At 42.1% G+C, this 22,305-nt stretch overlaps 1 protein-coding gene across 1 annotated transcript; it reads left to right on the top strand.

Moving 5' to 3' along the window:
* Window positions 1-2,502: 2,502 nt before the first annotated feature.
* lclat1 (lysocardiolipin acyltransferase 1) lies at window positions 2,503-14,433 on the top strand. The gene is made up of 6 exons (XM_072457858.1): window positions 2,503-2,822; window positions 6,519-6,686; window positions 7,397-7,595; window positions 8,459-8,605; window positions 9,892-10,008; window positions 12,492-14,433. Exons 2-6 carry the CDS (start codon window positions 6,519-6,521, stop codon window positions 12,989-12,991), a joined length of 1,131 nt encoding a protein of 376 aa, XP_072313959.1. The 5' UTR covers window positions 2,503-2,822; the 3' UTR covers window positions 12,992-14,433.
* The last annotated feature ends 7,872 nt before the right edge of the window (window positions 14,434-22,305 follow it).

Raw genomic sequence — 22,305 nt, 5'->3', positions numbered from 1 at the left:
AGCGTACGATTTTTCCATTGCCCCCCCCCCTCTCCTCGTTCCCCGTCCTTCTGAAGTGATGCGTTGACCCTTAGAAAGTTAGTACTGATAATGCTGCAGTGACTCTCAGATAGAGTGCATGCCTTACCCAGCAGCTCATGGAAAAGTTGGGGTGAGCGCTTTTGTCCGTCAGACTCTATCGCGGTCGCCTCACACGCTCGCAACGCAGCCGGGGCCCAAAGACATCACTGAGGGCTGAGGTCACCTGGCCAGAGATCAGGAGGGTAGACATAATATATATATATATATATATATATATATATATATATATATATATATATATATATATATATATATATATGTACACAAACCAGGGCTAAATCAGAACCTGAACAAGGACTAAGCCAGGACAAGATGCACCTGAGACTTCGCCCGATGCCTTAACGGCGACTAAACAAGGTCTTTTGGATGGATCTTTGAGTGTCATACTTTTCTACGGTGTGAAAATGATTGCACACTTTATCTGCTGAAACACACGTTTGCTGTCCTCTGAATCTTGATATGAAAAATAATAATAATACATTTGAATAAATCCATTGCTTGCTCCAGTGATCTGTCTCTACCCAAAGTCTGGACTGTGGATGTTGTGTTCAGACTGGTCCAAATGCACCGCTCTCAGATCAGAAGTGTGAAAACGAGGTCTTCTCTCCACAGATCTGACCTGTATCTTCGTTAATTAAATTTGATGTCACACTGTGGAAAGAAAATAACCTCCTGGAGACACCCTATTGACATACCCTCAACCAGAAATGTTACATAGTGCACTTTATAAAGATGTAGGTCTATGTATACAAGTTGTAGAGTTAGAGTTAGAGTTAGAGTTAGAGTTAGAGTTAGAGTTAGAGTTAGAGTTAGGATATGATAAACAATAGGATATTCATTTTGGTGAGGTACTGTACTTGTGAAAATGGGTTTAATAAATAAAATCAACATTTTTCAAGGTTTGCAGGTTGCATGGTTACTTATTACTCACCTCACGAGGTTTCAGATTTGATTTCCAGAGATTGTGGGACTGTCCTGTGGTGAGTTTGCACATTCCCCTTCCTGGATGGAACGTCACATGACACGTGATTTAAGAGTATTGATGTAAATGCTGACGCAGCTTGTCATTAGTGGCATTGCTTTAACTGTATGTCATGCAGAATGGCACTGAACAGTCCAGTTTTGACTCACGCTTTTCCAGCTCCAGGTGTAACAAACACACCACAAACAGGTTGGACACGTTGTCTTCTGGTTTTGGGAAATCAGATGACCTCAAATTGAATAGTTTAATAGGACTATGTGATCTTAGCCTATTGTTTATAAAATCCAATGGAAAAAGGTTTAAAAAAAATATGAACTTATATCATTTAACAAGAACATTCTCTCAAGTAAGTAAGTTATGCAAGCGGTTGGTTATAAGATAAATAAAAATAGGAACATTCAAAGCTCACCTAAAACTAATCTGTTCACCTTATGTCACACTGAATTTTAATCTGTCCAAGAGACCCAACCACCCAATTAAAACGACAAAATGATTGATGATCATATTTGTTTTACCCACTAACAGGGCAGGGCAGCCACATGTATATCTGCAGTTCTGCAAAGCCCTGGTTATCAAACCTGACCCAAAGCCCTAACCTTAAGCAAATGACATGTTCCCAAACCTAACACTGACTTTAGCCACATGGAGGGAAAATATAGAGTAAAGAGTTCACTTCTGCTAGCATTGCCATCAATGCAGAGTGGTGGGGAAGCCGGACCCATACTTGTTCTGTCACGTTTGGGGGAAAAAAGGTTCTGTGGCTTTTCACTGGCTTATAATGGAAAGAGAGTCAAGAGATATTTATTAGTCCAAACCACGGGCGTCAAACATATGTCCCAGACGTCTTAATCAGGTGCGCAAAACGTGAATTTATATTGATTAATTTCCGATAGATATATAGCGTTTTTATCACTAGAAATCCGAGTCCCACAGCGCTTTGCGGCCCCTTCCCTGCGCTGCTCAGTGCTGCTGTGCTGCTGGAACGAGTGCTAAACTTTACAAACTTGAGCCAGAGGTCTGAGCGAGGAAAGAGACATGTGGTTTGGGGAAACACGTGGAAGAAAGAAAAGAGGTGGTTTTGTGGACGTTAGAGCTGTGCTAAAAGTGGCGCTAATGTGGAGCTAACAAAAATAAAACAAACTTCTGTGATGATGCTCTGTGAGGAAAACATCCAAACCAGTGCAAACCTGGACAGATCAGGACCGGTGGCATAAAAATGGAAAAAATAAAAAGTTGTGTGAACAATTTATTATGCTTTTTTTATTCTTTGGAGAAAAAAAAGTTGCTTATGACACAGAGAAACTATTTAAAAAGTAAAGCACAATATGATAATAATAATAATAATAAGTAGGGAAAAAGTTAAAACGTGAAAACAAAGTTGTGGCTCCCAGCAGCACTGCCCCCTGTCGGCCGGCCCGCGCACGCGCAGGTGAGGGTTGAAGAGTTGAGAGGTCGCGCTTCAGCCTCACAACAACAACACTGCTCCACCTGCATCACCCACAACATCGCTCTATCAGCACGAACCAAGCGTGTTATTACTCAGCTACAACTTCAACCCATGTTCCGTTTGGTTCCGACTCGGTGCCAACAACTGTCAGTCCTAAACAACCCGAAACAAAGTCGATGTTTTGCTTACAAGATGCTAGCTGCCACATGCTAACAGGCTAGCCGCTGCTGCTAGTCCTCCTGCTGCGATGTCGCAATGTGGCGTGTGGAGATAGTTTACTCTACTTTCTACCTCAAGTTTACATAAGGAAAGGTGAGTTTGTGTGTGTGCATTGTTAGTTTACTTTACTTGTTCAGATGGAGCAGTTTTTGGGGCTGCTTTAGCTTGTAGCATTACCTCTGTTCATCTCACATTTGGATTAGGCATTGCCCCGATTGTTGTTGAGGTAAAGTTGGCTTTTTTGTATTTGTAGATATAACCAGACTTTGTCAAAGTACTGCCTTATACATGACTTGAGTAAAAGTACAGATATACCAGGTCAAATATGTTAACTAGTAGTAGCTCAGTCAGATTATAACTGAATGTTTCTCTAGTCTTATTGAGCACTAGCTAGCACAAAAACTACCCCTAATAATATTTTAAAGTAGCAGCACTCTAACTTTAGTGATATTTTGGCTACACACTTGTATCAACACTATTTTTAGCCACTTAACAGTTGATATTGTAAATGATATGGTACATTTGTGTTGCTACATCCACCTGTTGACTGTGAGGATGTCAAGATGAACCGGAGAATCAATAACCGTGTTTATTCAGGTCACAATATAATCCTAAGAACTAAAAATGAATAATCGTGACTATTTTAGAAGCAAATGTAACTTCTATTCAATCTGGACCTCAAATGTATAGTGCGTTTTATGTGGCAGGATGTCACTTTATTTTTGCATTCTGAAAGTTTGATTTCATAAAGCTTGTTAAGCATTAATGGAACTGTAATTTATTAGAATCAAAGAAAATTAAGGATTTCGCATTTATTTTGTCATAATCCTTAAACTGGAATATCATTTGAAAACATCAACTCATGTCTATATCTTTAAGAAACAATTTAAAGCAATAGCAATCAAATCATAAGAATTAAATAATAATATTTTAAAAAAGAAAAAGAAAATGGTGTATTTAAAATGTAAAACCAGTTGTGGAAACAAAATGTGTTTTTTGTTGTATGATATTTTAAGAAAGGGGCAGATGTTTATAAGATGTTTTTTCTTCTCTGCTCCTTTTTGTGATGACAACGTATGTTAACGTGAATAACACACATTTGATATAAAGTGTAATAATACATTGTGACAGTAACAGTGACATTTGATATCGTGACATCTCTATTCTCCAGTAAATATTTCTTTGGCCTTTGCATGACATGTTTTCAAAGCGAGGGCTGTGTTCATGTGAAATGTAAGTAACAGTCGGACATTAAACAGACGGTAACGTTCGGTTCTGTCGCATGACGTCTTTGCAAATGCAGAGTTTGCCCTTTGACCTGCACTTAGGAAGAACCTGCATAATACAGTGGAATGATCTCTCTCCTCACAGACTCATGTTTGGCCTAGACATACTTGGGTCCCCGGGGACGTCTGGATTGTGTAATGATTATTAATGCGATGATGAGCTCTGAAAAGTATGCCGGACAGTGTAGCACAGCATCTGCGCTTATGGTCTTGTTTTCCCACATAAATATAGAAATAGAACTGCGTAGAATGGATTATAAGTCAAATCAAATCATCAAATCAAATCAATTTATTTTTATAAGTGATAGTTTTTTTGTAATAGTGTTTCTTTCTGCTTTATAGTATTAAATATGAAGTATAGTTGTCTTATACAAATTGACCACTAACCCGTAGACACTTCCTGTTTGTCTCCACGGAGATGTACAAGTTTAAAGCCGTACTGTGGAACGCTGGAGGCAAAGCACTAACATCTCCGTGAAGAGAAGCAGGTGGCAGACCCTCCACCAGATCATTTATACCCACCCAGACCTACATAGGAGGAAAAGTTCTTATCATGATTGTTTTGGAGCCAGATCATGTACACTTTGTATTTTTCTATCGCTTTAGGAAGTAAATAAAGGAAACTACTACTTTTAAAACTTCCAGTGGTGGGGAAAGTGTTGGTGTTTGAGCAGACGGATGCATTAATTTAGAATCTCGATATGGCCAAAATAACTATGTGAGCAGCTTAATAAATGAAGTCTAAATTGTACCTGACTTATGCTTTTTAATCATAAGCCGATCTCAGCAATTCACAAAAAGATGTAATTGCAAGTTTGTGTGGCTGTGAGAAACCAGATTCTACTCTTGGTTTATCCACAGCCTTTTCTTTTTTATTTCGCTTCCCTGCACCTCTACACCGCGTTTTAGCTTCTCTTCATGTATCTGCTGCGTTGTATCAATGAAATTTCCCCATGTGTGGACAATAAAGGATTATCTTATCTTATCTTATCTTAATACATTGTGTTTTGATTGTGTGCGTCGCTAAACAGGAAACGGATTATGCTAACCGGGTGCTAGTATTGTTTTATTCAATTTGTCATTTCAACAAATAAAGTTGCAATCGCATGAAATACAACATTTATCACAAGATCAAGTCGGCATTTGGTGAGATTCATTGCTGTTTACATCTGTTTACTTCCGCGTTCTCTCTTATCCAATCATCTCCAAGCCACGCCTCTCCCTCAGCCCCACTTTGGCTCACTTAAATAGAGCGGTACAGCTCACTTAAGACATTAGGACCATATTAATCTGCACCTATGGACCTTTGAACAACAAGCAGCAATCTGCTTTGCCATGGACGCGACTTTCCGAGTAGGAAAAGCAAGCGCGAAGCATGTTCCCAGTGTTTATCTTTGGAAACGGAGAGGAACGTTCCCCCGTTGATCATTTGTTCTCATATATTACTTTTGTTGTGGCATGACTGTACTGCCACGCGCATTCTTCCCATTCTGTTCATAACTCCCATCCACTAGCCCTGAGTTAGCGTCGGTGTTTGAGCGATCTGCCAGAGTGAACCCCGTATTTACATTCCTCCAGTGTCTGTTTGGTCTTTCCACGGTTATACGGGAGAAATATGACTCGCCACCGGTTTATTGTCGATAATAGTGCGGAATAAGTCGTGCGAGTGGTGCCAGAGCGGCTAATCGCGTAGCAATGTGATCGGACACTCGCTGCAGTCCTGACCACAGCGCCTCACAGTGGACGGGAGAAGAGACGCAGATACACAAAGACCAGACCCAAGTTTAAATAGTCAATTCATTTATACATACAGTATTTTGCCTTTTTTAATGAACATTCATTCTTGTTTTTGAAGTAAAAGTCATAGTTATTTGCATATAATGTGGATAACATAATGTACTTAAAACGTATACATTGATTTGACAAGGAAATTCAACTGGCAAAAGGTGCGGTCATGATTTAAAAGTACACTATTTAACTTTTCTGCTGGAGGGTCAAAGTTACAGGTCAGATCTGTGGAGATGTGACCGCTTCTCACACAGTATCATTTTTAAGTTACTTTTAGCAATCAAAACCCTTATAATGAGTAAAAGCTGGAAACGTTTATTGCGGTACCGTGGAACATTTCAGATGTAGATAAAGAATCTCCATGGACTTTATACCACAAAACTTCTATTGTACATTTATCTTGAGTGAATGTACTTTTTCCATTTTGTGATAGCAGCTAACGCCGCTAAGTGGTGCTGGTGATGCTATGATTCATTAATAATCCATGAGACTATAGTGCAGGAGCAAAGCTTTTAAAGAGATATAACACGTGGCTGTGGTAAAAAATAAGATAACTCGATATGCTAAAGTGGCTACGGCGGAGTTAGCGCCAGCCGACCAATCAGAACAAACCTAAATGTCAATCATAATCCCTATCGTATATAAGGAAATCAGACATGATACACCCGCCGTACCACGACTGTTCATCTTCATGTTGGACGTGTTTGTGTTGCAGATGGCCGTGTCGGTGAGGGGCCTGTACTTCATCATCACCCTGTTTTTGGGCAGTTTTTTCGGGAGCATCTACATGTTGGGGCCCTTCCTGCCCCTCATGCTGCTGTCTCCTGCCTGGTACCGCTGGATCACTGACCGCATAGTGGCCACGTGGCTCACTCTCCCTGTGGTGGGTACACGTTTGAGATGTTTAAAACATTTAAAACCTGCTCCAGGAATGAGTAAATATTAATGTAGGACTGTTCAATTATTTAAAAAAACTACATCATCATCAGAATTATTTGGATCCTAAATTAAATCATGATTATCTGCTGCAAACATGTATGTACGGTCAAAATCTGAAGTTATGTATTGACCATTTATCATTTATCAGAATTGATATGTGAAATTGTGCTTTTAAGCCAAAATTGATTCGATTATTGGTCAAATGTGTCTGTAAATGTCTTGGTAAACATGAATGGGCCGTGGACTTAACCACAAAAGTGCAGAAATGTCACTTTATACACTTTTTGTGGTCATTTTTTGATAGTCTATTTAAATGTTGCGTATCTCCAAAACAACTGCAATATATATATACATTTTTATACATGTCTTCCACCTCTAGTCTCAAAAAATTACAAACACTATGACTTTTTTAAAATTTTAAACTCCAAATAACAGTGTGTTTAATACTACAATATGGTCTGATGCCTTATTTGGATGTGAGTTCCGTGATTTTTCCGAGGAAAGTCTGTAAAATTTAACTTCAGACTGATAAACACTGAAATAGAAGAACCTTTTCATTCAGTTATATTGATCGCGTGTCGTCTATGATTAATGATGTGTTTTGAGCGTTCTGTACCATGACATGAAGCACGTGTGCGCCCGCGTGTGCCGTAGGCGCTGCTGGAGCTTGTGTTCGGGGTGAAGGTGGTGATCACAGGAGACGGCTTTGTTCCCGGGGAGAGGAGCGTGATCATCATGAACCACCGCACGCGCCTGGACTGGATGTTCCTGTGGTGCTGCCTGCTCCGCTACAGCTACCTGCGCCTGGAGAAGATCTGCCTCAAGGCCGGGCTCAAGGCCGTGCCAGGGTTTGGTGGGTAATGGTCATGTTCTGTGTTTCTCATAGGTCAGTAGAGGAGGCTGTGGAGGTCTGTTTGTTGTAGTCTAAAAACGAGGTGCGTTATACATGCGTGTTACACATTACAAAACGTCTTCTTCTACTACTATTATTATAAATATATACTGTTACATGGGTGCTTGATGTGTAATCGACTTAAATTACGTTCTAAATCATGTTTTACTTCTTCCTACATTCAACACGCTCTATGCCTTGTATGAGGTTTTAGCTTTCTAATAAAAGTGTTGGCATAGAGTGTTCACATGTTGCAGAAGTCTAATGCTGTAATGCTGTGATCCAAAGCGTCCTGAAACCATGACATGAAAAAAATCACATTTAATATTTTTTTGTAAACTCCTACTTTTCTGAGAAACGTATACAAATAGAAATATACAATGCTGGGCTGAACTATATTACTGTACATGGCGTTTCTTATGTGAATGTGACAGGAGACGTCACATGGCAGCATGTTAAAATATTACATATTAATAATATTATTATTAAGTTACAAGAGTTACACACAAAATGATTTAATGCTTGTAAATCCATCCTTACTCTTTTTGTAGAACTGATTTGTTTTTAAAACATCACCTCTAAAATAATATGTAGGGATCATGTGGGAGAGCTTTAGCTGCAGGTGCTGTCTGGACAGAGGGATCTGGATGAGTTACAAAGGTCAAGCTCAGGGGGAAATGATCATCAGGAGCAGCCATTATAAAGCATGTGTTGCCAGTGTCATTGTCACCAGCATCTCACTGGTCCATGTGGTGATTAAGGCTTTTAAACCCTTCTGATGTTTTGAGTGGCTCCGTTGTTTCAGTTGAGTCTTGTGTGTGCAGGTTGGGCCATGCAGGTGGCGTGCTTCGTGTTCATCCATCGGCGGTGGGAAGAGGACAGGGTCCACTTGGAGAACATGCTCCACTACTTCTGTGACATCAGAGAGCCCCTCCAGCTGCTGCTGTTTCCTGAAGGCACCGACCTGACGGGTGAGCGGCGCCAGGGCTTTACCCTGACGCTAGAGGCTGGTTTCCACTGCTTTCTTTGGACTGGGACGTGTTTCCAGTGTCCTCTTTAAGTGAACCATACCTGCACCTTTAAGCCATCCCAACTGGACTCTGAGAGGCGGATCAAAAAGTGCATTCCATAAAACCAGAAAAGTTGTATTAACAAAACAAACTTAAACACACGTACATTAAAATCTATCCCTGGTTATGTTTTGGATTAACCAAATCTCCTCAACACGGTCCAAGTTGACTTTGTCGCCTTTAAGACTCATGTTCTCATAAGCAGTTCGACATAACTGGCGCGGTTATGCAAACTATTGTGATGAGGCATGAGTAAAGTCCCAGCTGCCTCCTCGTACGCAGATGCAGGAAGTATCCAGAGCGCTGTCAGATTACTACTAAGCCAAACAGAAAGAGGAGCTCAGCCTGGAGGAGCTGCTGGTTCATGCTGCGAGTGAGACGAGGGGCTCACGACTCCACCGGCCAATCGCCTGCTCATGTGCTGCACTAATTATGAGTCTGTTCGCTCTCGTTAGCCCCCTATATGTGGACAGTCTGCACAGTTTCATAGATGGTTCAACAGGAGCGCAGAAAATTCATTATTGTTGGCTTGTGAGCTATTTTTAAACCTTTTTTTTTTATTTTCAAGCTCAATTTTTAACATCAAATTTGAAGACTTAAACCAACTAGCTTGTGCGGTTCAACAGATACATAGATTTTGAAATATGCTAAAAAATTATAAACATTCTATCCCAGAATAGCACATTTTTTAGGTTTATATTTTCACTTCCTGTTTGTAATTGATAAGAAATTACCCAGCAAACACTGGGTCAAAACTCATCTAATGTCACTTTTTTTAATTTGACAAATAAAAGTATAGAGAGCACTTTTATTTTGTTGAGTTGATATTGAAATTAAAGTTTTTTATTTGTGTAAATTCGGCATAAACTTTGACTGGAGTGTCCGTAATGTGATGTCACTTCCTGTCATTTTCTGCACATTTTTCAACGTTTTCTCCACAAATACTTACTCGATTACTCCTAAACTATATTGTATATGTACGACAGGTAGAAATACACCAAATAAAGTCCAAATTTTAAAATCCTACAAACCTGTTCCCCCTGTGTCTGAAATGACCCGCGTTTATCATGAAACTGCCCTGACACATGATCTGCTGACCTCACCTTCACTGAGACCTTTGTTGAATATTTAGTCACATATTGTGCTACTATATTTAAAATGATCATGTTTTTTGTTTGTTTATGAAGAGAAGACAAAAGCCAAGAGTGACGCGTTTGCCGAGCACAACAACCTGCCCAAGTTTGAGTACGTGCTCCACCCGCGGACCACCGGCTTCACGCACATCGTGGGCATGCTCCGGAGAGGCAAGTTTCAATCTTTGATATGATGCCAAAACATATGGACTGGACTTTGCAATATCAACATCAATACATGTCTGTGATGTAAGGGCTGCACAATATATTAAAGTATATATAAAGTATCATTATTGCCACACGAAGGACCAATAACCTTCAGTTTCAGCGAAAAAATGCTGATTTTGTTCATGTTTTTTGTTATTCAGTTTATACTAACTTTGATTTCATCTTTAAGTAGTTTATTTTTGGCTTTGTTCAATCATGTTTTATTTTGGACTAATACATTAAGGCCTGAACATACTTTTTTGTTAATATCTACTGACTTATTTGAATATTGCACACTAAACAGTCATGTTGCAGTCGTATACAAAGCCTTACAGCCCTAAATAAATATAACACTGACAGTTTATAATTCAACATGCATCATTTATCAAGGGCCAAACATGGAAACCTTTTATTACCAAACCCAAACCTCACACGCTTAGTTCAAAATGTGATGTCCATTATGTGACGTGGGTAATAAAAGTGTAGCGCTGGACCGTTCATCATTTATTCATGAAGGATTTAGTATGTCCATGTTGCACTATTATTGAGGACTAAACCCGGCTTCACCCTGATGCCACTGTCTCCTGGGGTTTCATTATGGGTGTAAGTCTCCTGGGACACGCGTCATGCCCCAGTCAGACCGGGACGCCTGGGTCTCTGTGAGCTCATTCTGGCTCCTCTCCAGAGATCTGCTTCCCTCCTCTCTCTCCTCACCTTTTCCCCTCTCTTCTTTCATCTCCCTTCTCTCTCTCTCTCTTCCTCCCGGAGGCACAGAGCTCCTGGCAGATGCACCAAAGCAGCCATGATGTCACTGCCATCACTATCTACTTCTCTGGAACAGAACTTGTTGTACCATAGATTGTTGTTGTAGATTCTTCTGATTCAATGTATTGATTCATGTTAAATAAAGATGATTAGCATACAGTAGGGTTAGCATCGATACTAAAACTAGTATTGAAACAAAAAAACACATTAACCTGACCTCTCTTGATTAGTTTTAGAATGATCATGATCAATGTATGAGAACACATTGTAAGTTGTAGAAATGATTTTGTGTTCAAAATGACTGCTGTCTAAAGCTGATTGTCCACTGCATGATTTAAGTCATCTGTGATGAAAGAGTTCCTATCGTGGGGAGATTGTGGGACGTAGGTCTCACAGTGAAACAGGGACAAAGAATAAACTTAGAATCGCTGTACGACCAAAGATGAGCTGTTTTATATAAAACAGAACAAATCTGTCACTAAAAACTGTTGTGCTCACATGTAGCACTAGCCTGAGCTAACAGTACACCTGATGACCCTCTCACTCGGAGCCTAGAGCCTGATGTTGAGGGAATGTTCTCTTTATTGTCCTTGTTGGGAAAGTGTGTGCTGAGACAAACTTTGGTCGTAGTCATGAGCGACTGTGGCACAATGTGTCAGTGTTCGGTCTTAAGTCCCTCATGTCTTGTAGTGTTACATCTTATAAGACAAAAAAACATAAAGCCTATTCCTTTAAACAAGTTTGGCATTTTATTGACAACACACATTGCATCGCAAAATGACGAGGTATTTAGCCCCGCCCACATCCCATTCAGTGACCACAGCGCAGTGTCCCGCACATGGCTCCTCCTCCTGACCTGTAATCCATGCCGTGTATTCCAGCGCATGTTTAGCTGAGCTCCACAGAATCGGGCCCGCACAGGTGACACCCCGTCCCCACGATGTGCCCCTCACCTCTGGGTAGGACACTGCGGTAACACCGGCACACGAGGAACAACGTGCTGATGGATGCGCTGCACCCAGGGAGCTTATTACAGCAGGAAGGTGTAGGTTTAAGGCTCGGACTGACCACCACTCTGTCATTAAGACCAGCGCTTAGTTTTGGTGTGGCTCGTTATCATTTATATCATTTAATTTGACACGGCAATGGTGTTACTTAAAGGAGACGCGCTAGATTACAACATAAATACATTTTGTTCATTGTAAACCGCAATATTGAGCTAAAACAGCTCGGTAATAGAAGCTGATACATTTACTTCAAAAAACTGCAGAACTGATAAGCCTCTTTGTAGTGACATGTAAATAAACTTAAAATGTAACTAAACTTGACATATGTCACTCGAACTGTTACTTTTTCAAATAATCCCAACTAAGTACAGGGAAGGCAGGATTCACCCACAGTAAAACTTATTTTTAATGTATTTTTATTCAACTTTTATTTAACCAGGAGAGACTTATTGGGATTAAAAACATATTTTCCAAGCAATTTTTGGCTTTTTTACTTTTCTATGTGTGGTTTAGGTATTTGTATTCATGAACCACGTCTTAAAATCACCACCAGCTTAAAATGCACATTAGCATCAGAGCTATAGAAAGATACAGAGATAAATAAGAGAGGCCCCAAAACAAATATAATGTTCTTCAGGTAATAGTACTCTAACCCTACTCCCTGTCCTTTTGTAGGTGACAATTTGGATGCGGTGCACGACATCACTGTAGCCTACCCAAAGAACATCCCCCAAACAGAACGCCACCTGATCCTGGGCCTGTTCCCCAGAGAGATCTACTTCCACGTGCAGCGCTACCCGGTCTCCTCCCTGCCCCGCTCCACCCCCGAGCTGGAGACCTGGTGCCAGGACCGCTGGACGGAGAAGGAAGCCCGCCTACGGGACTTTTACATGGGCCAACCCCGGGCCTTCGACAGGGAAGGGGCGTCGCTGGTACCGCCCTGCAAAAGCGAATTACGGGTCACGCTGATCAAAGCCGCGTCGCTCATCTACTGGACCGGCTATATTGCGTTTTGTTTCGCAGGCTTGTGGTTGTGGGCGCCGTTCCGCTGGTTCCTCTTGGTCATGGTGGGGGTCTACGTGCTCCAGCAGAGGTTAGTGGGGGGCGTGGAGCTGCTGGAGATGTCGTGCCATAGATACTGGAAGGCTAAAGCGCTGGATGAGAAGATCAAGTAAACTTTAGCTTTCATTTCAACTTCATTAGCACTTATCACGACTCATGGAAAGGGTTGGAGCAGTGATGGTATTTTGGATTGGAAAATCAAACAAAACTATTAATAGGAAGTGATTTTATACGAAAAGACGAGCATAAATGTATGTTTTAGTATGGTCCATGTATGTTTTCATAAGAGTTTTCATAGAGTTTTGAGTTCAAAACGTATATATTTTAGTTTCCAAACCTCCATATGATGAGGGCAGTGACATGTATGTGCTCTTATGGTTTGGTTAAATCTGTCTGTTTGTTCCACGCCTAAAAGGAACCCCAGTGGGACCAGACACTTTTATTTTACATAATCCAAAGATTTCTTACGGCTGTTCAAGCTGCTGACAAGTCTTAAAAAGAGAGAAGGCAAAAAGCTTGAGATGTGAGTGCTATTGCTCAGAAGGGCAGCCATGCATTTGTACTGAATATAATGTAATGTACATTGCACATTCTTTTAAATTGTCATCAGTTTGCCACATTTTTCCCTTTTGTATAATTATACATTTATGTTGATGCATTTCATATGAATATTTTTATTTTTACTCTAGGACTTGTACTGAAACTGTTGTATTTGTTACTGTTGCCATTTGTTTTTGTGAGTTGGATTATGTTCTAGAATGGAGCAGAGCCATAGTACAGCTGTCCTCTGTACATTAGAATCATATATATTTACACATTTTCCTTAGGTCAGTCAAGTTTTGTCCATTTACATGAAGTAGTGAATATAAAGGGAATGTCATGAATTCTGGTGTGTCCCGTCAGTGGCTCATGGCTGGGCTGCAGGGCAGTAGGCCTGTCCTGTGTGTGCTGACTGACCTTTCCTCAAGAGGAGAGGATGAAAGTCTGTCTCAGCTCGGTGCCCTGCAGGAGAACGCTGCAGGAGAACGCTGCAGGAGAACGCTGCAGGAGAACACAGCAGGAGAACACCGCTGCAGTCGTGTGGCGGAGCTCATAGGACCACACTTGGAGTGGAAAAGCTGCTCAGGACAGTCCTAATCCAAAAAGCCCCATAATGCTCCTCTCTCCCCTGCCCCAGGCTTGTGTGTCGGCTAAACCTGATTAGAAAATGACAGCTGGGAAAGCGTTTGTGCCAAAAAGACTCAAATAAAATTAGATTGAACAATCAGGACCTAATTTGCCATAACTCCCTGTATTGTTTGTGTCATGTTTGTCAAACTGTGATGTGCTGCACTGATGGCCCGGGCTGGAGTCTGGGATCTGAGGAGTCTGTGCAGGAGCAGGGCTGACTCATGTGGGCGGAGCTGTGGGCGGAGCTGTGCCTCATGATGTGGTCAGATTTTCACATGTTGTCATATGCAGATGCGGGACCTTCCCCATGCACTGTCCTCAGGTATTTACAGTGGACAACTATGAGCTGTCTAAAGAATATAGGAAAATAAATATATATGAGCAAGTGATCCGTCTGTTCTGTTCTGTTCATACAATTCTTCTTTTAACACAAACACATGTGTTTCTTTGTCCACCTACTGTCTACACTCAGTCAATCAATGAAGTACTACCAAATGTTCTCTCTCGCTCTATACATGTATACATATACCAAAATATGTACTATGAGGAAAGTATTTGGACACACATTTTGCAAGTTCTCCTACTTGAAATTATGAAGGGGTCTGACATTTTCATTGCATTTCCACTGTGAGAGACACAATCAAAAAAAATCAAATCAATCTGGAAATCACATTATTTGTATGTTATTGCTGCAAATAAGTATTTGTACATCAGCCAATCAGCATGAGTTCTGGCTCTCACAGACCTGTTAGTCTGCCTTTAAAAGGTCCACCTCTTCTCTACTTATGAATCTAAATGAGTAGCGCCTGTTTGAGATCGTTAGCTGCATAAAGACACATGTCCACCACATAATCAGTCAGACTCCAACTACTGCCATGGACAAGAAACACCAAAGACTAAACTGTAGAGCTCCACGAGGCAGGAAAGGGCTACGGGGCAATTGTTAGAAAATGGAAGAGGCTTAAGATGACTGTCAGTCTCCCTCGGACTGGGGCCCCATGCAAGATTTCACCTCGTAGGGTCTCAATGATGATAAGAAAAGTGAAGAATCAGCCCAGAATTACACTGGTTAATGACCTGAAGAGAGCTGGGACCACAGTTCACGTCATGGTCTAAAATCATGCATCGCACAGAAGGTTCCTCTGCTTAAATCAGCACATGGCCTGTCTGAAGTTTGCCAATGACCAACTGGATGATTCAGAGGAGTCAACGGAGCAAGTCGTGGTCAGATGAGACCAAAACAGAACAGTGTGGTTTAAATTCTCACTGTTCACTGTGGAGGAAGAAGAAGGATGAGGACCATCCCAAGAACACCATCCACGGTGAAGCATGGAGAAGCATGGAGGTGGAAACATCATGCTTTGGAGGTGGAAACATCATGCTTTGGAGGTGGAAACATCATGCTTTGGAGGTGGAAACATCATGCTTTGGAGGTGGAAACATCATGCTTTGGAGGTGGAAACATCATGCTTTGGAGGTGGAAACATCATGCTTTGGGGGTAGAAACATCATGCTTTGGAGGTGGAAACATCATGCTTTGGGGGTGGAAACATCATGCTTTGGAGGTGGAAACATCATGCTTTGGGGGTGGAAACATCATGCTTTGGAGGTGGAAACATCATGCTTTGGAGGTGGAAACATCATGCTTTGGAGGTGGAAACATCATGCTTTGGAGGTGGAAACATCATGCTTTGGGGGTGGAGACATCATGCTTTGGGAGTGGAGACATCATGCTTTGGAGGTTGAAACTTCATGCTTTGGAGGTAGAAACATCATGCTTTGGAGGTGGAAACATCATGCTTTGGAGGTGGAAACATCATGCTTTGGAGGTGGAAACATCATGCTTTGGAGGTGGAAACATCATGCTTTGGAGGTGGAAACATCATGCTTTGGAGGTGGAAACATCATGCTTTGGGGGTAGAAACATCATGCTTTGGAGGTGGAAACATCATGCTTTGGGGGTGGAAACATCATGCTTTGGAGGTGGAAACATCATGCTTTGGAGGTGGAAACATCATGCTTTGGAGGTGGAAACATCATGCTTTGGAGGTGGAAACATCATGCTTTGGGGGTGGAAACATCATGCTTTGGGGGTGGAGACATCATGCTTTGGGAGTGGAGACATCATGCTTTGGAGGTTGAAACTTCATGCTTTGGAGGTAGAAACATCATGCTTTGGAGGTGGAAACATCATGCTTTGGAGGTGGAAACATCATGCTTTGGAGGTGGAAACATCATGCTTTGGAGGTGGAAACATCATGCTTTGGAGGTGGAAACATCATGCTTTGGGGGTGGAAACATCATGCTTTGGGGGTGGAAACATCATGCTTTGGGGGTAGAAACATCATGCTTTGGAGGTGGAAACATCATACTTTGGGGGTGGAAACATCATGCTTTGGAGGTGGAAACATCATGCTTTGGAGGTGGAAACATCATGCTTTGGAGGTGGAAACATCATGCTTTGGAGGTGGAAACATCATGCTTTGGAGGTGGAAACATCATGCTTTGGGGGTGGAAACATCATGCTTTGGAGGTGGAAACATCATGCTTTGGAGGTGGAAACATCATGCTTTGGAGGTGGAAACATCATGCTTTGGAGGTGGAAACATCATGCTTTGGAGGTGGAAACATCATGCTTTGGAGGTGGAAACATCATGCTTTGGGGGTGGAAACATCATGCTTTGGAGGTGGAAACATCATACTTTGGGGGTGGAAACATCATGCTTTGGAGGTGGAAACATCATGCTTTGGAGGTGGAAACATCATGCTTTGGAGGTGGAAACATCATGCTTTGGGAGTGGAGACATCATGCTTTGGAGGTGGAAACATCATGCTTTGGAGGTGGAAATATCATGCTTTGGAGGTGGAAACATCATGCTTTGGGGGTGGAAACATCATGCTTTGGGGGTGGAAACATCATGCTTTGGGGGTAGAAACATCATGCTTTGGAGGTGGAAACATCATACTTTGGGGGTGGAAACATCATGCTTTGGAGGTGGAAACATCATGCTTTGGAGGTGGAAACATCATGCTTTGGAGGTGGAAACATCATGCTTTGGAGGTGGAAACATCATGCTTTGGGAGTGGAGACATCATGCTTTGGGGGTGGAAACATCATGCTTTGGGGGGGTGGAAACATCATGCTTTGGAGGTGGAAACATCACACTTTGGGGATGGAAACATCATGCTTTGGGGGTAGAAACATCATGCTTTGGAGGTGGAAACATCATGCTTTGGAGGTGGAAACATCATGCTTTGGAGGTGGAAACATCATGCTTTGGAGGTGGAAACATCATGCTTTGGGTGTGGAAATATCATGCTTTGGGGTAGAAACATCATGCTTTGGGGGTAGAAACATCACGCTTTGGAGGTGGAAACATCATGCTTTGGGGGTGGAAACATCACGCTTTGGGGGTGGAAACATCATGCTTTGGAGGTGGAAACATCATGCTTTGGGGGTGGAAACATCATGCTTTGGGGATGGAAATATCATGCTTTGGAGGTGGAAACATCATGCTTTTGGGGTAGAAACATCATGCTTTTGGGGTAGAAACATCATGCTTTGGGGGTGGAAACATCATGCTTTTGGGGTAGAAACATCATGCTTTGGGGGTGCTTTTGTGCACAGGGGACAGGACAACTGCACTGCATTAAGGAGAGTATGAATGGGGTCATGTATTGTGAGAAACTCCTTCCTTCAGTCAGAGCATTGAACATGGGGCGTGGCTCAGTCTTCTAACATGACAATGACCTGAAGCACACAGCCAGGAACCCAAGCAGAGGCTCTGTAAGATCAAGGTTCTGGAGTGGCCAGACCTAAATCCAATAGAAAATCTTTGGAGGGAGCTGAAACTCTGTGTTTCTCAGTGACAGCCCTGAAACCTGACAGATCTAGAGAAGATCTGTGTGGAGGAGTGAGCCAAACTCCTGCTGCTGTGTGTGCAAACCTGGTCAAGAACTACAGGAAACATTTGACCTCTGTAACTGTAAACAAAGGCTTCTGTACCAAATATTAACACTGATTTTCTCAGGTGTTCATTTGCAGCGATAACATACAAAAAAAGTATTTTAAAAATGTGATTTACAGATTTTTTAGATTCTGTCTCTCACAGTGGAACTGCACCTACAATGATTTCAGACCCCTCCATAATTTCTAAGTGAGAGAATTTGTAAAATCGCTATTTAAATTTACTATAAGATAAAAATATACTTACTATGTACATACAATTTAGTTAAATTGACAAACGTAGTGCAGGAAGTGAACAGTGCAGTGAGTGATTGATTCAATTGTAGTCAAAGTGACTTGTGTTAAAGAAGTGTTCATGAGTCCCACGGGTTAGTCTGTTTGTCCCAGGTATCACTGCCGTTTCTCACGTGGGCGTTGAAGTCCCCCAGTAAAACAACGCTGTCCCCAGTCGATGCACTGTCCAGTACCCCTCCCTCCAAGAAGGCCGGGTACTCTGCACTGCTGTGAGAGACCTGTCCCCAACTCGAGGCGTAACGCGAACCTCCAACTCCAGTGAACTCCAACACGTGGCTGAGCTGCAAGACCACACCAGCCCCGCCCACACCAGCGTGTCCAGCCTCCTCGAGGAGATGGTTCTAGAGCCCAAACTGTGCGTGGAGGTGAGGCCGACTATATCTAGTTGATACAGCTCAACCTCCTTCACAAGCTCTTTCCCCCCCAGTGACGTGATGTTCCATGTCCCCAGCTTTTCGTGGTGGAGGGGTTTGAGCGCCTGGATGATCCCAGGAGGGATGGGAGCTTCAAGCCCCTGGTAGGATCTCTCAAAGCAAACAGGTCCTAGGTGACGGGTCAGACCAGGAGCGGTTCAGAAGCCTCTCATGATGAGTGCTAGAACGAGGCCAGTTACAAGTAGCCGCGGTGTGTGACCTAGCGAAGTCGATGTCGGACACTGTAATATTTTCTGGTCCCCTGCCCAATCGGATCAATGCTGAATTGTACAGCCGTCTCTCAGCATTCAACAACTGGTTATCCAGATGGTGCCCTCAAAACAACGTTGTCTTTATTGATAACTGGAGTGCGTTTTGGGGAAAGCCCGGGCTCATACGCAGGGATGGCATCCATCCGACTTCGGAGGGTACATCCCTATTAGTTCGGAATTTGACCGATAGTCTTAGTCGTGTTAAGTGACCATCTAGGGATGAGCCCCGGGCGCAGCGCAGCAGTGTAAGACGCTCCTCTGTCGCTGAACTCTCGCCCGTTCTGTTACATGTGAAGTGTTCAGATTCAAGACAGATAGAGACTGTGTGTGTCCCTCGTGTCCCTCGTACAAATAATGCCAAAAAGTCACATCTCAGAAAAAATATTTCAGGCGTCAGACCAAATAACTTAAGGAAAATAACAATCACAAATGACACAAATACACAAATGAATAAACACGTAAAATGTGGACTGCTAAACATTAGAGCAATTTCCTCCAAATCGCTCTTAGTTAATGAATTAATTAGTGACTATAACATAGATCTTCTAGCTCTAACTGAAACGTGGCTTCAACAAGACGACTACGTCAGACTAAATGAGTCCACCCCACCCACCCATGTTAACTTTCAGACTGCCAGGAGCACAGGCCGAGGTGGTGGTGTGGCAGTGATCTCCCACTCAAGCCTACTCATGAGCCCTAAAACTAACAATGCATTTCACTCATTTGAAAGCCTTATGCTGTCAATCACATGTCCAAATATGAAAAACCTAAAAGGAGTTTTGTTCATAGTTATCTACCGACCTCCTGGTCCCTATTCAGAGTTTTTAACAGAGTTTTCTGACTTTATATCAAACTTAGTGTTAGCCTGGGATAAAATAGTTATAGTTGGAGACTTTAATATCCACGTGAACATGAGTGATGACGCTCTCAGTAATGCCTTCAGCGCCTTGTTAGACAGCATTGGTTTCACTCAGAATGTAAATAAACCGACTCACACTCACAAGAACACTCTGGATCTTGTCCTCATTGTCCTCCCTCAAAACCCTATATTGTCAGATCATTTCCTAATTACCTTTCAGTTTATTCTTAAAGATCATCCAGTCCCACAAAATAAAGTTATAATGAAAAGGACAATATCTGAAAAATCTATCTCAAAATTCAAAGAAATAATAGAGCCAATATTCAGTGACATGTCATGTGATCATGTCATGTGATCATGTCATGTGATCATGTCATGTGATCCTGCTGAGAACAGTTTTAGTCCCAGTTTAAGTGATCAATGTGTCGACTTGACCATGAATTCTCTGAAGTCTGCTCTTGACGTTGTCGCGCCGTTAAAACAGAAGGTCATTAGGCCAAAGCGCGCCTCCCCATGGTACAACCAAGAACTGCGTTCACATAAACAAAGAGTTAGAAAGTTAGAGGGATTATTTCGTCGCTCTCACACAGAAGAATCCCTAAAAGCATGGAAAAGTTGCCTGCTGTCCTATAAGCAGGCTCTGCGTAAGGCCCAAACCAGATATTATTCAAATCTAATAGAAGTCAACAAAAGTAACACTAAATTCCTTTTCAGCACTGTAGCTAGGCTAACAAACTGTCACAGTGCAGTAGAGCCCTCAATCCCAGCTACACTTAGCTCTGATGATTTCCTCCTATTTTTTAACAATAAAATAAAAACAATCAGAGATAAATTAGATGAAATTACCCCCGCTATTAGCCCTGAACTAGCCCAAGCTGTAAATCTAACGTCCCATATAAATCCACCTGTAAACTTAGAAAGGTTCACAGCTGTTGATCAAGCAGAGATAACTTCAGCCATTATGTCCTCTAAAAGCTCAACTTGTGTCCTAGACCCCATTCCAAGCAGACTCCTCAAAGACATTCTTCCCCTAATTATAGACCCTATTCTTAATATAATAAATACTTCACTCCAAAGTGGCTATGTTCCACAGTCCTTCAAACATGCAGTCATTAAACCTCTTCTGAAAAAGCCTAATCTAGATCCCGACCTATTGGTAAACTACAGACCTATTTCAAATCTTCCCTTCGTCTCTAAAATCCTTGAAAAAGTTGTAGTAAAACAGCTTTGTCGCCACCTGCAGGACAATAACTTATTTGAAGTTTTCCAGTCAGGGTTCAGAGCCCACCACAGCACTGAAACTGCACTAGTTAAAGTCACAAATGATTTGTTATTAGCCGCTGACGATGGACTGGTCTCAGTCCTGGTTCTGTTGGACCTCAGCGCAGCGTTTGACACCATCGACCACAACATTCTACTGCAGAGGTTAGAATGTGATGTAGGTGTTGGAGGAACAGCCCTCAGCTGGTTTAAATCCTATCTATCTGATAGGTTCCAATTTGTTAATGTAAACCAGAGCTCCTCACCAAGCTCTAAAGTAATTTACGGTGTGCCACAGGGTTTGATACTCGGTCCAATTCTGTTTACCCTTTATATGCTGCCGTTAGGCAACATTATCAGGTCACATGACATTAACTTCCACTGCTATGCAGACGACACTCAGCTGTATTTATCAATGAAACCTGATCAGAGCGATCAAGTAGACAGACTTAGTACTTGTGTGAAGGAGATAAAAACCTGGATGACACTAAACTACCTGCTTCTTAACCCTGAAAAAACCGAGGTCATTGTGCTTGGCCCTAAGCATCTACGAGACTCTCTATCTGAGCAGATAGTCACACTGGACAATGTCAGTGTAGCCTCCAGTTGTACTGTAAGAAACCTTGGAGTCTTATTTGACCAGGAGCTCTCATATAAAGCTCATATAAATCAAGCTTGTAAAACAGCCTATTTCCATTTGCGCAACATCGCCAAAATCAGAAGAATCCTGCCTAAAAGTGATGCCGAAAAACTTATCCATGCATTTGTAACGACTAGATTAGACTACTGTAACTCCCTGCTTGCAGCGTGTCCTAAAAGCTCCATAAAAAGCTTTCAACTGGTTCAAAATGCAGCAGCAAGATTACTAACAGGAACAAAAAGAAGAGAGCACATTACGCCAGTGCTGAAGTCTCTTCACTGGCTCCCGTCGAGTCTAGAATCAAATTCAAAATTCTACTCTTGACTTACAAAGCCATAAATGACATGGCCCCATCCTACCTCAAAGATGCTATAGAACCATATCATCCAAACAGAGCTCTTCGCTCTCAGAATGCTGGCCTTCTGGTGGTGCCAAGAGTCTCTAAAAGTACTGTAGGAGGTAGAGCGTTTAGCTACCAAGCTCCTGTGTTATGGAATCAGCTCCCGACCCATGTTAAATATGCTGACACAGTCTCTTCATTTAAGTCCAGGC

This window comes from Eucyclogobius newberryi, unplaced genomic scaffold (genome assembly GCF_026437365.1).
Source record: "Eucyclogobius newberryi isolate DKJ021-1_F unplaced genomic scaffold, fEucNew1.0.hap1 SCAF_21, whole genome shotgun sequence".
Classification (NCBI taxonomy): domain Eukaryota; kingdom Metazoa; phylum Chordata; class Actinopteri; order Gobiiformes; family Gobiidae; genus Eucyclogobius; species Eucyclogobius newberryi.
The sequence above is the reverse complement of the archived record's forward strand: the minus strand, read 5'-3'. Positions and strand labels throughout refer to the sequence as shown.